Raw genomic sequence first — 15,916 nt, forward strand, 5'->3', positions numbered from 1 at the left:
TGCTGCCTTTCCCTATGTTGCTTTGTGCATAATAGCAGTTAACCAGTATATTGGGATGGAGAACAATGTGGCGGAGGCAGCAGCAGGAACGAGGAAACAAGCCTTGCCTTAGTTTAATTGTCCAAGAAAAGTTAGGAGAGAGGAAACCCCAACTTAATTAGGACTATAATCAATACCCTAACTGTTCAATGTACCTGGCTTTATAAATCATCCATATATATCTACAGGAATAAGACAGATCTTTCTTATGTTGTCTGTTTGTTTAATAGCCTACTAATTCTGTGTGCACCAAGTCTCATGCAACGTCAAAAAAATAATTGTTATAACAGACTGGTATTACTTCTAAATGATTTAGTGTTGTTTACACTGCTCCAAACAGGCAGAACAATTATATTGTAATCTAACAACACCAGTTTGTCCTCATAATATTCACGGAACTCTCGCTCTTATAGCCTCCCTTTTCTTGATCTCCTTCTTACTGTTACTATTATAATGATGATGATCATAACAGTAAGTCATGTTGTCATTAGTGGTCTTTGTATAATATCCTTGTATAACCATCAAGCTGGAGGCCTAGAAGTGACTCTTCTTTAGTCTTCATACCGTAACTTACTTAGGCCTATATTTCAATATATAATCTACTGTATCAATCAATCAATCATTCGTTCATGCCATCACACAGCCTGAAAGACATGAATGCTTTGAAATGCTATCAAGCATTTTAGTTTTTCAATTAAATAACAAAAGGAAGCTCTGAATAATTAGCCTAAACAATAAATAAATGCATGCAACTGTTTTTAGTCTGGTGTAATAAAGGCTTTGTTTTTTTGTATCTCTTTAGAACAGACTCTCAGGTACACTTATTCATTAAGTGTTTTTTTACACTGTCTGTCTACTGTATATATGGAAAAATAAGTTTCAACATTTCGACCAATCGATTGGTCGAAAGAACAGGACTACTTTTTTTAGTCGGGGACAGCCCTAAAGCTCTGAAGCCCTAAATGTTTTGAGGATCTTTGTCATGTTTTGTCATTGATTATCATGTCTTGTCTCTGTGCTTCCCTTCTATTCGTTTCCCTCTGCTGGTCTTATTAGGTTCTTTCCCTCTTTCTATCCCTCTCTCTCCCCCTCCCTCTCTCCCTCTCTCGCTCTCTCTCTATCGTTCCGTTCCTGCTCCCAGCTGTTCCTCATTCTCCTAACTACCTCATTTACTCTTTTCACACCTGTCCCCTATATTGCCCTCTGATTAGAGTCCCTATTTCTCCCTCTGTTTTCCGCTTCTGTCCTTGTCGGATCCTTGTAAGATGTTCGCTGTTCTGTGTCCTTGTTCCGCCCTGTCGTGTTTTACCTTCTTCAGATGCTGCGTGTGAGCAGGTGTCAATGTCAGCTACGGCCGGTGCCTTCCCGAAGCGACCTGCAGTCTGTGGTCGCGTCTCCAGTCATTCCTCTCTACTGATGAGTGGATTTCAGTTTTCCTGTTTTTGCTTTCACCTAGATAATATCCAGGATTATCGCTTTTGTCTAAGACTGGAATAAAGACTCTGTTTTCGTTAAGTCGCTTGGGTCCTCATTCACCTGCATAACAATCTTGGCTAGACAGCCATTTTCAAGTCTTGACATAGATTTTCACGCAGATTTAAGTCAAAACTTTAACTTGGCTGCTCGGAAACATTCACTGTCTTCTTGGTAAGCAACTCAAGTGTAGATTTGGCTTTTTGTTGTAGGTTATTGTCCTGCTGAAAGTTGAATTCATCTCCCAGTGTCTGGTGTAAAGCAGACTGAAGCGGGTTTTCCTCTAGGAAAATGCATGTGCTTGGCTCCATCCCGTTTCTTTTTATCCTGAAAAACTCCCCAATCTTTGCCGATGTCAAGCATACCCATAACATGATGCAGCCACCACCATGCTTGATCATAAGGAGGCAGTTACTCAGTGCTGTGCTGTGTGGTATTTGCCCCAAATATAAGGCTTAGCATTTAGGCCAAAACATTTATTCCTACTCCATGTTTTTTGTTGCAGTATAACTTTAGTGCCTTGTTGCATACAAGATGCATGTTTTGTAATATTTGTGTTTTTTATATTTGTAATCTACTTTTCATTCTGTCATGTTGGTTATTATTGTGGAGTAACTACAATCTTGTTGATCCATCCTTAGTGTTTTCGCTTCACAAACAATGAACTCTGACGTCCCTGAGCAGTTTCATTCCTGTCCTGCAGCTCAATTCAGAAGGATGACTGTATCTTTGATGTGTCTGTGTGGTTTAATACATCATCCACAGCATCATTATTAACTTGACCATGCTTAAAGAGATATTCAATGTCTGATTTGTTATTGTTACCCATCTACCAATCACTGCCATTCTTTATGAGGCTTTCGAAAAGCTGGTCTTTGTAGTTTAATCTGTGCTTGAAATTCAACACTTTCTAATTTAGGCTTGTTAATGAAAAGAGATTAATACTTTTGCAACATCAGTTGAGTTAATTAAATTTAAAAAATACTTTAATATTATGGAGTATTTTGTATAGATCAATGAGCAAAAACCCCACAATTAAATTAATTTAAATCCCACTTTAATGCAAAAAAACAACAAAAAAACAAGGGGGGTGAATACTGCTGATAAGTAAAGGGAGAAATCACTGAAGATGTTTAAATGCGACCAGCCACTGAACCAAATTCTGGAGACACTGTCCTACTTGCTGATTCTATAGTAAAGAAAAAACACGGAAAATATCACTACCAGCTCCTCTCTCTAGCGTATGTTCTGAGGGGTAACATAAAAGATAAATGTTCCACAGAGGCTTCACAAAAACCCTATTAAAGGAGAGGGAATCATTTTGTAATGATATCAGAATTTCCATTATATAGACTCTATGGTTATTGATTGGCTGTCATTTATGGTGCCTTGATTGAGATGGGCTGGGAAGACAAGACATCCACCTCCATTTACCAGCTTTATTAGGTGTGTGTGTGTGTGTGTGTGTGTGTGTGTGCGTGCGTGCGTGCGTGCGTGCGTGCGTGCGTGCGCGCACGCGTGAAGGTGTCACTCCTGGGTAATTCACTCCTCTAGCTCATACGTGGGACCATCTAAACCACAGCACAGGCATGACGCTGAGATGTTAATGCACAGCTGTCTTTTATAACCCTCCATCTCTCCACTCGTTTAGTTATTTTATCGCTTTAACCCGTTATCAGGCTAACAGGCACTCTGAGATGGATAATTACTGTAAGGGAGTCTTTGTCTAAGAGACAGCTGATCAACACACCCGTTTAAGAGCATTTGTAATTCTGCATAGATCTACAAATGAAAGTACATAAAAGTAGCATACATGTACCCTCCTCTTGTTGCAGGCTTTGTACAAGGTAGTTACTTTTCTTCTCCTTCACTTTAATTATTATCTCTTTACTCTCTCTCCCGTCCCTCCCATCTCTAGCTCCAGCAGGCCTTGCTCCCCCCAGGTTGAGGCCAGTACATGGGACACTGATGGAGGTGACCTGGGACCCCCCCTCTCAGCCCCACGGACCCCCACCACTCTACCAGGTCTGTCTGTCTGTCAACCTTTCTGTCAGATACTCTCATAACCACATATCTGTTGTGATTCTTCCACTTTGTGTCACGCCTCATCTTGCTGTTATAGAGCCTATGTAATCAAACCCAGAGAGTAACTTCTACTGTTACATTTCAACCCGAACTCCGTCAGGTGGAGCGAACCGACCTCTCTCTCTCTGACCCCCGTGACCTCGTCGTTAGGGGGGCGATGTTTCCCGGCAACGGTTACCACCGGTTCCCCAGCGACACACTACCGGTCAACAGCGACTTCACAGGTACGTGGCGACTGTAGATGCACACACACACACACATACTGTACACACACACAGTAATATTGGAGTACACATAAAAATACATATAGTTTATCAGTTGTTTAGTGTTGTTCTGTATATGTTCAGACTGAAACAGTATTTCTGTGGAAGAGTCCCAGCTAAGTGAATGACTTCCACATGAGACAGAGGACAATTACAACAGTGTTTACTCACATAATTGGAGAACTGAGCTCCAAATCAAAACATGTTCTGCTTCATCTGCAAACCCAACCAAAACATCCCTAGTCGGCCATTTGTTTAAATTATATTATATATGTTTTAATTGGCTCTTATGCTAATCAATTAGATTCCACTACCAAAGCATCCAGTTGATTCACCCAGCAATGTTACAGGTGGGGAAATGAAAATCCTTCATTTCCCATTATTAACTTGTTTTCTCCTTCCTTGTTTGAGGGATTTGTAAAATATTGTTTTTACTTAGATTTTCTCCTATAATGCCCAAATCCTTACTCACGGTCAAATCTGGCACACTGGTCACCTCTCACTCTGGCATCACCTTAGCAGACTGTGTGTGTGCGTGTGTGTGTCTCCAGCACAGTGTTCACTATTAGACCTCATGTTTAGCATCTCTCCCCTCCCTAGTTCTACAGGTCCAGTAAACTATCAGAGAAATCTGTCTATATTTGTATGAATAGACCACCAGTTACTCCTTAGTCCCTCTGCAGTGTAGGACATTATGCAGCCTGCATATCATATCATAATGTAATGGTAGAACCTGCTGACCGAGCCTGGTGTGGAGATGCACGGCCATCTGCCCTTAACTCTATTAACGTCTAGCAGCTATTTCCCCTTTTCTCCTTCAATTATGACGCAGGATAAATCTTTATAAATCAGGACCAGGCTTCAGTCCTGCTGCCGCTAATTGATCAATGGCCACAGTCAGAAAAGGAGTCTCGTCCTTGGGCCCCACGCCATTACACACGTAAGCGCACACGCGCGCAAAAACACAAACCCATACACATACAAGTGCATACACACACACACCCACCCTAATGAAGAGGCACAAACCAGAACAATCACCTCACACACTCCCAGATTAGCTCTGTTTGAGATCGCTCTCTCCACACAGCCATCGCTTCCTTGCGCTCAGTGTGTATAAGGTCTTTGTGTGTTTTGTTTTATTGGAAGAACAAAAGTCTCCAGAAAATATACATCTAAAAATTCTTCTTGATGATCTTGTCAAGGTGTGTGGAAAGGCTTCTTTAAAACAGTGCTGAGCGTTTTTTACAGGCTATGATAAAAGACCTGAGATGTAGATAGATAGAGGTTAATGGATCAAATCATTGGCATAAACAGGATGTATTCACTATCATCGAAGTGTTTTCATCATAACCATCCCTTTCCACATTCAATACTAACCTCATACCCTACATCATACACCTCGTACCCTACATCATACCCCTCATACCCTACATCATACCCATCATACCCCTCATACCCTACATCCAATTATATCTGCGGAGGCGCACGCAACACCAAACAAATCAAAGAAGGATTCGAAACGGATTTGGAACTCATCAATGCTTTACTGCAGCCTGATGGGCTTTTTGTCTCAAATTACTCATCATCCTCTCTTCCCATTAACGTAATGCACTATTTAGAATATATTTTAGAATATTAATAACGTGATGTTTTCATGTTTCCATCATTTGTTCATTTAGTTTGTGCATTATTGCGTTTTCAGGGAACATGGAGTCGAGTGGATGTATGCCACTTGTCTTTGAGAGGTCAATGTGCTTTATGCTAAATCTGGGCTCCAATCAAGGAAGCCTTTTCACTATGAAATCAATGCCTGAGAGTTGAGTGCAGGTTTCTTTAATGGATTCATCCATTTAGAGATGTTTTTTATACATTAATAAACTAGACCTTTGCCTTAGCATGAATATGAATGTGATTGGAATCTGTTTTTAAACCAGACAAATCCCAAAGATTTAAACTGAAATGAACTAAATCAAAAATGGTGTGTAAATAAGAAACCAAAAAGAGAAAGGAATAATGTATCCTGACTCTACACACTCTATCGTAGCGTGCGGAAGAAATGTTAAATGATACAAATGATTTTCCTTAATTAATTTGATTGATTGCCGTGCGGTGTCGGCACGGAGGCAAAGTGGAGGGAAAACTTTACAGACATCATTAGTTTTTCTCCATTTAAAGATTAATCAGGAGAGGCTGGGCTCTTTAGCTCTGTCATTTGTATATTTAATGGGCTGCTGCAGAATCTATGGCGGTAATTAGCGCTAGCCGCTCTCTCATTAATACGACTGGGCTGATTAATGCTAGCGCCACGCTAACATGACTGGAGTGATCCGCGGGATGTTCTGACTAGATTACACCAGCCAGACCCTGTTTGTTTGGCGTCATGACAAATAGAATAGTGCTCAACAAAAGACCAGGGAATAAAGACCAGGGAAATAGGAGGATGGATTCTGCTGAGACAATATGTTTGTTTTGTGTATGAGGCATTGGAAAGGGTTTGACTCTAGGATTGTGTTGCAAATTGTGGCAAGTTCTTTTTAATCTCTCACTGTTATGATTATAATACACTGTACATGTAATAGATACCAGTTATGATATCTATAGATCCTTATTTAAACAACCTCCACATTAGTCCTTCCTATATCCATATAGCCTTTATCTCGGAATGTTGAGTCTACAACATTTACAACAAGCATGTCTGCCTCCAAGCATGTGCGTTGGTGCCTGCCTGTGTGTGTGTGTGTGGTGTGTGTGTGTGTGTGTGTGTGGTGTGTGTATGCACTGTGTATGATGAACTTTACACACACATAAACTGTACATGACTCAGATCCCTTAAGAGTGTCTGTCACGCCCTTGACCTGAGATATCTCTGTTTTCTTTATATTTTGGTTAGGTCAGGGTGTGACTCGGGTGGATACGCTAGTTTTTGTATTGTCTAGGGTTTTGTATGTCTAGAGTTTTGTAGGTCTAGGTATTTGTATGTTTATGGTGGCTTTATATGGTTCCCAATCAGAGGCAGCTGTTTATCGTTGTCTCTGATTGGGGATCATATTTAGGTAGCCATTTCCCTTTGGTGTTTGTGGGATCTTGTTCTATGTTTAGTTGCCTGTCTGCACTATTCACACATGACTGTAAGTCGCTTTGGATAAAAGCGTCTGCTAAATGGCATATATTACTATTACTATATTATTCATATTAGCTTCACGGTTCGTTTTGTTGTTTTTCTAGTTTGTTCAGTGTTCATTCTATTAAATAAAGAAGAATGTACGCATACCACGCGTACCTTGGCCCGATTCATACGACGAACGTGACAGTGTCAGGTTAGGAACAGTGCCCGGTTGAATAAAACCCCTTAAGTATAACCCCTTATGTAAAACCCCTTACGTAAAACCCCTTACGTAAAACCGGATGCAGGTCTCATGGGGGCCTCACCCCTCAAGGTGTCCCAGCTAGAGAGTGGTCAGCTGCCTCCGTCACTGAGTGGTCAAGTAAGTCGCTCTGGTCTCCTAGGGCAGTCTATCTCTCTCGCTCTCTTGCTCTCTCTCTCACTCTGGGCTATCCCAACTGGGCACTCCTAAGAGCCCCTGGTACAGCACATCACTGAGTGGCCAGAACAGACTGCTGACTGAGTGGTCCAACATGTCTCTACAGTCTGGTGGATCCTACTCGAGAGTGAATGGACAGTATGGTCTCCCCTGGGGTCTCCTTATTGCTGAGGTACTCCTGCTGGGGTTTCCACAGAGCCCCCTGGTCCTGCCTGCAGAGAGCTGGTCCAGCCTGCAGAGAGCTGGTCCCGCTTGCAGAGAGCTGGTCCCGCCTGCAGAGAGCTGGTCCTGCCTGCAGAGAGCTGGCCCTGCCTGCAGATAGCTGGCCTTGCCTGCAGAGAGCTGGTCCCGACTGCAGAGAGCTGGTCCTGCCTGCAGAGAGCTGGTCCCGCCTGCAGAGAGCTGGTCCCGCCTGCAGAGAGCTGGTCCCGCCTGCAGAGAGCTGGCCCCGCCTGCAGATAGCTGGCCCCGCCTGCAGAGAGCTGGTCCCGCCTGCAGAGAGCTGGTCCCGCCTGCAGAGAGCTGGTCCCGCCTGCAGAGAGCTGGTCCCGCCTGCAGAGAGCTGGTCCCGCCTGCAGAGAGCTGGTCCCGCCTGCAGAGAGCTGGTCCCGCCTGCAGAGAGCTGGTCCCGCCTGCAGATAGCTGGCCCCGCCTGCAGAGAGCTGGCCCCGCCTGCAGAGAGCTGGTCCCGCCTGCAGATAGCTGGTCCCGCCTGCAGAGAGCTGGTCCCGCCTGCAGAGAGCTGGTCCTGCCTGCAGAGAGCTGAGTAGTTAGCCTCTATGGTGTCTCCCACGAGGGTCTCTCTTCCCTCTCTGACTGTCCTGGAGGATGGATGGATGGACTGGGCTGGATGACCATGTGAAGTGTGTTGAACCTGAAGTAGCGAGCTGTCATCAGAAAGAGCTGAGCACAACTGGGAGAGAGGAGAGACTGCTGAGCACACAGCTTTCATAAACATCTATGAACAAACAGGCACGCCAACAGCTAACTTACATAGCTTCTGAAATATTATTGATGGATATTATTACTAATATCCATCAATAGCTTGAATAAATGCACACACACACGCATGTACACACAAACAATAGTATCAACAGCCTTACAGTACTCAAAACAACATTCGTACAAGAGTCTACAGCTAAACTGCAGTCACCAACTCACAGCATTGCTTGTTTCAGTAAATGGCATTTCATTGTGTGGGCTGTGACTAACAACAACAACTATTTCTGTTGAAGGAGGATTGGGATGGGCGGAAGGAGAGAGGGAGATGGGCGGAAGGAGAGAGGGAGATGGGCGGAAGGAGAGAGGGAGATGGGCGGAAGGAGAGAGGGAGATGGGCGGAAGGAGAGAGGGAGATGGGCGGAAGGAGAGGGGTAGATGGGCGGAAGGAGAGAGGGAGATGGGCGGAAGGAGAGAGAGAGAGATTGGCGGAAGGAGAGAGGGAGATGGGCGGAAGGAGAGAGAGAGAGAGAGAGATTGGCGGAAGGAGAGAGAGAGAGATGGGCGGAAGGAGAGAGGGATATGGGTGGAAGGAGAGAGGGAGAGATTGGCGGAAGGAGAGAGGGAGATGGGCGGAAGGAGAGAGGGATATGGGCGGAAGGAGAGAGGGAGAGATGGGCGGAAGGAGAGAGGGAGAGATTGGCGGAAGGAGAGAGGGAGATGGGCGGAAGGAGAGAGGGAGAGATTGGCGGAAGGAGAGAGAGAGATGGGCGGAAGGAGAGAGGGATATGGGTGGAAGGAGAGAGGGAGAGATTGGCGGAAGGAGAGAGGGATATGGGCGGAAGGAGAGAGGGAGAGATGGGCGGAAGGAGAGAGGGAGAGATTGGCGGAAGGAGAGAGGGAGATGGGCGGAAAGAGAGAGAGAGAGATTGGCGGAAGGAGAGAGAGAGAGATTGGAAGAAGGAGAGAGGGAGATGGGCGGAAGGAGATAAAGGGAAATGAAGAGAGAGAGGTTGAAGTGGGCTAACTGTACGTCACATATCTGTCATGGCCCCTCGTGTCACTGATGACAAGATCCCAGATGGATGTCACGCGTGTTATCTGGGATGTGAGTTTATATACAATATTTTTATTTGTTTCAATGCAGCACTTTATGGTTACTGCATGCTGACCTCTTTTAATATAAGTTAGTACTTTATTCATTGATAGTACTTTATTATTCTTTTAGTCTTTAGGATTTGTTCATTCTTTTTCAGTTGTATTTCTGTTTCAGAAGTTTCTGAATCCACTCATAATCGTTCTCTCAATTCCCAATTCCTTTGAAATTCCCACACTGACGACTTTCCCAAAGAGGCCGAGCTCAGAATTCCGAGGGTGTTCCCTCGATCCCTCTATCCCTGTGTCTCTCTATCCCTGTATCCGAGTTTAGGATCTAAAGCAGGGATAAAGGGATGGAGTCGGAAGGAAGGAGAGAGATAGTAAGCGATAGAGTTGTCTTCCGGGAGTCTCCTGTCAGGTTAGAGGGAGTTAGACGTGCCTTAGAGAGCTCCAGCACTACCTCCCCAGATTAAGTACAGATTATCAGATTAACACACAGAGACCAGTCAGAGATTAGACCAGAGGAGATGTGTTTAGCCTGAGCATCCAGTGCTCCCCTGGAGTCCTAATGGAGACATTGGATTGAACACGAACACACGCACGCACGCACGCACACACACACACACACACACACTCAAATGGAGACATGAATACCCATCTGGGGGCATCAAAGCAGGATGCTTTTTCCTGACTTGAGGCCGTACATGGGGGCTCAGGGGAAGTGGGTTTAGGAGACGTACACATACATACATTACACAAACACACACATGCACATAGATGGATTGTGGCGGGATGTAGAGAGGAGTGTGTGAGGAGTCCACTGAGACACACTCTAAACCCTTCGACACAGGCACAGATCACCTTTTATCTCCTAATGAAGGATTTCACACGCTCTAATATATACATCTCTTCTTCTCCTCCATTTTTTCCTCTCTCCGCCCCCCTCCTCCAGGGCTCCGGTTGAGTTTCAGAACGCGAGCATCAGACGGCCTGCTCCTCTGTGCTGTGTCTCCTGGAAACCAAGAGGAGTACCTGGCTCTGCAGATCCGCAATGGACGCCCCTACTTCCTGTTTGACCCACAGGTAATAAACTACAAACATGTCCGTCCTTCCGGGTCGACCCACAGGTAAACTACAAACATGTCCGTCCTTCCGGTTCGACCCACAGGTAAACTACAAACATGTCCGTCCTTCCGGTTCGACCCACAGGTAATCTACAAACATGTCCGCCCTTCCGGTTCGACCCACAGGTAATCTACAAACATGTCCGCCCTTCCGGTTCGACCCACAGGTAATCTACAAACATGTCCGTCCTTCCGGGTCGACCCACAGGTAAACTACAAACATGTCCGTCCTTCCGGTTCGACCCACAAGTGAACTACAAACATGTCCGTCCTTCCGGTTCGACCCACAAGTGAACTACAAACATAGCCAGATAAAAGTGCCCTCAACCTTCACATTTCAGGTGTTTCTTCTGGGTGTGACACTATAGAATAGATAGCCAGTCTATTATTTGTGTATAAAAAAATAAGTATATCCCAAAAACTGTTGTCTGATACTAGATGTTTTAGTAAGAGGGAAAAAAACGGATTACTGAGGAAAGTAAAAAGAGATTTCCTGTCTGAATTCCAGGTTTCCAGTTGAGTCACTGATGATTTTCATATTCCTGTGACTTATTAAACCCACATTGTGTTCCGTTGAGGGGAACATTGTGACTTCTTCATCTGATAAATCCTATCGTTTGGGGAACATTGTGACTTCTTCATCTGATAAATCCTATCGTTGGGGGAACATTGTGACTTCTTCATCTGATAAATCCTATCGTTTGGGGAACATTGTGACTTCTTCATCTGATAAATCCTATCGTTGGGGGAACATTGTGACTTCTTCATCTGATAAATCCTATCGTTGGGGGAACATTGTGACTTCTTCATCTGATAAATCCTATCGGCAACCTCCCCTTAGTTTCTTCATTCAAGAGAAACTTTCAAAGTGTATCAGCCTCCAATTAACTCCTTCCCTGCAGTCACGGCACATGCATACCAATCGCTAGCTCATTAGGCTACAGACACACACACACTCGACTCAATTGCTCTTATGATGAAAGCGGTGCTGGCAGATGATTTCACGCGAGTGTCCGTCAGACCACCAACTATCTCTCCTCCACAATAATCACCCTCACACACACACACACACACACGCAATAAGGACCTCTTCCTTCTCCAGCTACGCAGCAGCTTTTCCAAACACATTTAGTTAGGCTAGTTCGGTGATTAACACTAGAAGTGGTGTCGCAGTCGATTAATGTCCCCAGATAGCTCCCCCATTAGTTCCCCCATTAGCCAATTCAACAGGCCTAATGGGATTACCACCACGGGGGACCTAATTTGGCGTGACACAGGAAACTGGTACGCCCCCCACCACCACCACACACACACACACTTTCTAATGATGGAATTAATGAGCATTTTATGAAACATAATCTCATAGAGGGATGTTTAGCTACTGTAGTGTTAGAGCTGTCACTAACCATGCCTCTTCTCTCCTCTCGAGTTACTGTTGTCTTTTTAAACCCTGGTTAGGAAGCACTGGGAATCTGTGTGGAATATGACACACCCCTGCCCCCAGCTATATGTGTTTACTGTAAATTACGATATACTGTACGCATTGCAGTGCGCTTGATGAAAACATGCCTTTGATTGAATCCAGGCCTTGCTCTGAACTGAATGTTGTAACAAAGAGAAGTATGTTTCTAACAGAAGTCCACAATAGGGATGGGCATGTACATAATTTGACTGTACTCACATGATTTGTTTTCAGAGTACTCAAATCCTCTAATGTAAACACAAGGCTCGCACTGGAAAATATGTGTGCATTTATCTATATGCCAACATTGCACAACAGTGCCTCATTTATTACGTAACCATTACAGATATCAAATCCTAATTGCTAAATTGCCCCACATATAGTACCAGTCAAAAGTTTGGACACACCTGCTCATTCAACGGGTTTTATATATTTTTCCTATTTTCTACATTGAAGACATCACAACTATGAAATAACATATGGAATTATGTAGTAACTAAAAAAGTAGCCACCCTTTGCCTTGATGACACCTTTGCACACTCTTGCACAATCTTGGCATTCTCTCAACCAGCTTCACCTAGAATGCTTTTCCAACAGTCTTGAAGGATTTCCCACATATGCTGAGCACTTGTTGGCCGGTCCAGCTCATCCCAAACCATCTAAATTGGTTTGAGGTCCGGTGTTTGTGGAGGCCAGGTCATCTGATGCAGCACTCCATCCCTCTCCTTCTTGGTCTTATTGCCCTTACACAGTGTGGTGGTGTGTTGGGTCATTGTCCTGTTGAAAAACAAATGATAGTCCCACTATCGCTGCAGAATGCTGTGGTAGCCAGGTTGGTTAAGTGTGCCTTGAATTCGAAATAAATCACAGACAGTGACACCAGCACAGCACCCCCACACCATCACACTTCCTCCTCCATGCTTCACTGTGGGAAACCACACATGCAGAGATCATCTGTTCACCTACTCTTGGTCTCACAAAGACACGGCGGTTGGAACCAATAATCTCACAATTGGACTCATCCAAATTGCTCATCTTTCTTGGCCCAAGCATGTCTTCTTTTTATTGGTGGTGTTTCGTAGTGGTTTCTTACAGCAATTCAATCATGAAGGCCTGATTCACGCAGTCTCCTCTGAACAGTTGATGTTGAGAGGTGTCTGTTACTGCATTTATTTGGGCTGCAATCTGAGGTGCAGTGAACTCTAAGGAACTTGAAGAAACTGTGTTTCAGGTAGGCATAACAGGAGATTGTGTTCGCACTCGCGTGTGTAGAGGGAGCAGTCGAATCACAGCTGAGTGAGTGAAAACCGAGGGCAAAGGTCATTTAGGGAGAAGAACTTTTTGATGCTTGTCTTGGTTTGTTTATTGTTGTGCCCCACAAATGCAAATGGAACACTAGAGTTAAAGAATGGCTGTGAAAATTAATGCTGTCTTCAAGACAAAACATTTTCCAGACAAATTTTCACTTGCCAGCCATAATGCACATTCCACCAGATAGTTTTACTGTGTGTGTGTGTGTGTGGTAACCCACCCTAGCAAAGTAAATTCCCCCTGTGTTCTCTATACAGTAAGAGATTGGGTTCAACCCCCCCAAGGTTGCCAGGGCTGAATCCCCTAAAGGCAGCCTTATGTGTGGGGCAGCACTTTGGATAAGTGCTCTTTATCTTGCAACCGGAAGTGGGCTTAGCTATCTCCATCAGCTTTCACTCCCAAATACACTTTATTAAAGAGTGAGGGGGTGGTGGGGCTCACACACACACACACACACTTTCTCTACTATTCCAGAGAAGGCAGAGGTGGATTCATCGGTTCGAGAAGGAGTGTTTAGTAGTGTTGCACGGCGTAACGAAACACTTCTTCCGTACTAGAACATGAAAAACGCTTCAGTACTTCTGTTAAATGTGTCTCACGTCATACACAGATTGAGAGGGTGGAGTGTCCAGTAATTTGTCTGAATCGAAGCTAGCCAGGCTACTTGCTTATGTAGCTGATCACTTTTGAGGAGAGGGAAAAATGCAGACAGCATTCTCCTTTTCTAACTAAAACATCATACCTCAACACACGCAGCTTGTTGACAAAAGCTGTCTACAGAAGCAAACTGTGGGAATACTTTGATCACAGAGCAGATGATGAGGAACAGCCCACCAAAACAACTAAGCAAAATGTGTTACAAAGCAGCGCAGTGCATGTAGTTAGTTCCAAAATGACATTAAAAACTATTTTACATATGACATTTGCATTGAAATGTTGTCGCTCTTCTACTAAATTTGAATTGTTTTTGAGTGACATTGACATGAGCATATATTCAGCATGAGATGCATGTGAGTATTATAATATCATTACACAACCCAAAAATAATGTCTAATGCACTCATAACTTGATAGCAATATATTTCAACTACATCACGTTTGTCTGGGCTTGCTAGCAGTAACCACTAGCCGGCTTGCAGTCCTGGGCATAGCAGTTCACCCTGGGAAGTGAAATGCCCTCTGGGAATCATAGTATGCTGTGTAAAATCCATTGTATTTCTATGCCATGTAGGCTATTTCAATATAGAAGCTTCAGAAATGAGCTTCAAAGTGTTTTTATGTTGTTTTGGAACTAAACTATTAATTTAATACATACAATTATACTGAACAAAAATATAAACCCAACATGCAACAATTGCAACAATTTTACTGAGTTCTTATAAGGAAATCAGTCAATTCAAATCAATGAATTAGGCCCTGATCTATGGATTTCACATGATTGGGCAGGGGCACAGCCATGAGTGGGCCTGGGAGGACAGGGGCACAGCCTGGGAGGACAGGGGCACAGCCATGAGTGGGCCTGGGAGGACAGGGGCACAGCCTGGGAGGACAGGGGCACAGCCATGAGTGGGCCTGGGAGGACAGGGGCACAGCCTGGGAGGACAGGGGCACAGCCTGGGAGGACAGGGGCACAGCCATGAGTGGGCCTGGGAGGACAGGGGCACAGCCTGGGAGGACAGGGGCACAGCCATGAGTGGGCCTGGGAGGACAGGGGCACAGCCATGAGTGGGCCTGGGAGGACAGGGGCACAGCCTGGGAGGACAGGGGCACAGCCATGAGTGGGCCTGGGAGGACAGGGGCACAGCCATGAATGGGCCTAGGAGGACAGGGGCACAGCCTGGGAGGACAGGGGCACAGCCATGAGTGGGCCTGGGAGGACAGGGGCACAGCCATGAGTGGGCCTGGGAGGACAGGGGCACAGCTATGAGTGGGCCTGGGAGGCCAGGGGCACAGCCATGAGTGGGCCTGGGAGGACAGGGGCACAGCCATGAGTGGGCCTGGGAGGACAGGGGCACAGCCATGAGTGGGCCTGGGAGGGCATCACAGGAAAATTGAAGGTGTTCTTCTGTTATTTAATGCAGTGTTTTATTTTTGAATATCGAATATCATTTTGGTATTGAGTAGTGTTTCAAATCTTATTGGTCACATACACATGGTTAGCAGATGTTAATACGAGGGTAGCTAAATGCTTGTGCTTCTAGTTCCGACCATGCAGTAATATCTAACAAGTAATATAACAATTTCACAACAACTACCTAATACACACACAAGTGTAAAGGAATTAATACGAATTTGTACATATAAATATATAGATGAGTGATGGCCGAACGGCATAGACGAGGTGCAGTAGATGGTATAGAGTACAGTATATCCATATGAGATGTGTAATGTAGGGTATGTAAACATTATATAAAGTTGCATTGTTTAAAGTGGATAGTGATACATTTACAGTGGGGCAAAAAAGTATTTAGTCAGCCACCAATTGTGCAAGTTCTCCCACTTAAAAAGACGAGAGTCCTGTAATTTTCATCATAGGTACACTTCAACTATGACAGACAAAATGAGAAAAAAAATCCAGAAA

The 15,916-nt window shown here is 44.6% G+C and overlaps 1 protein-coding gene across 1 annotated transcript in view; it reads left to right on the top strand.

The window, feature by feature from the left end:
• Positions 1–15,916, top strand: part of LOC124001293 (usherin-like) — a 471,917-nt gene that overhangs the window by 178,562 nt on the left and 277,439 nt on the right. The window contains 3 exon segments of the mRNA XM_046307964.1: positions 3,431–3,537; positions 3,698–3,821; positions 10,392–10,522. Coding sequence (XP_046163920.1) covers positions 3,431–3,537; positions 3,698–3,821; positions 10,392–10,522 — 362 coding nt within the window.

The sequence above is a fragment of the Oncorhynchus gorbuscha genome, linkage group LG17 (assembly GCF_021184085.1).
Source record: "Oncorhynchus gorbuscha isolate QuinsamMale2020 ecotype Even-year linkage group LG17, OgorEven_v1.0, whole genome shotgun sequence".
Taxonomy (NCBI): domain Eukaryota; kingdom Metazoa; phylum Chordata; class Actinopteri; order Salmoniformes; family Salmonidae; genus Oncorhynchus; species Oncorhynchus gorbuscha.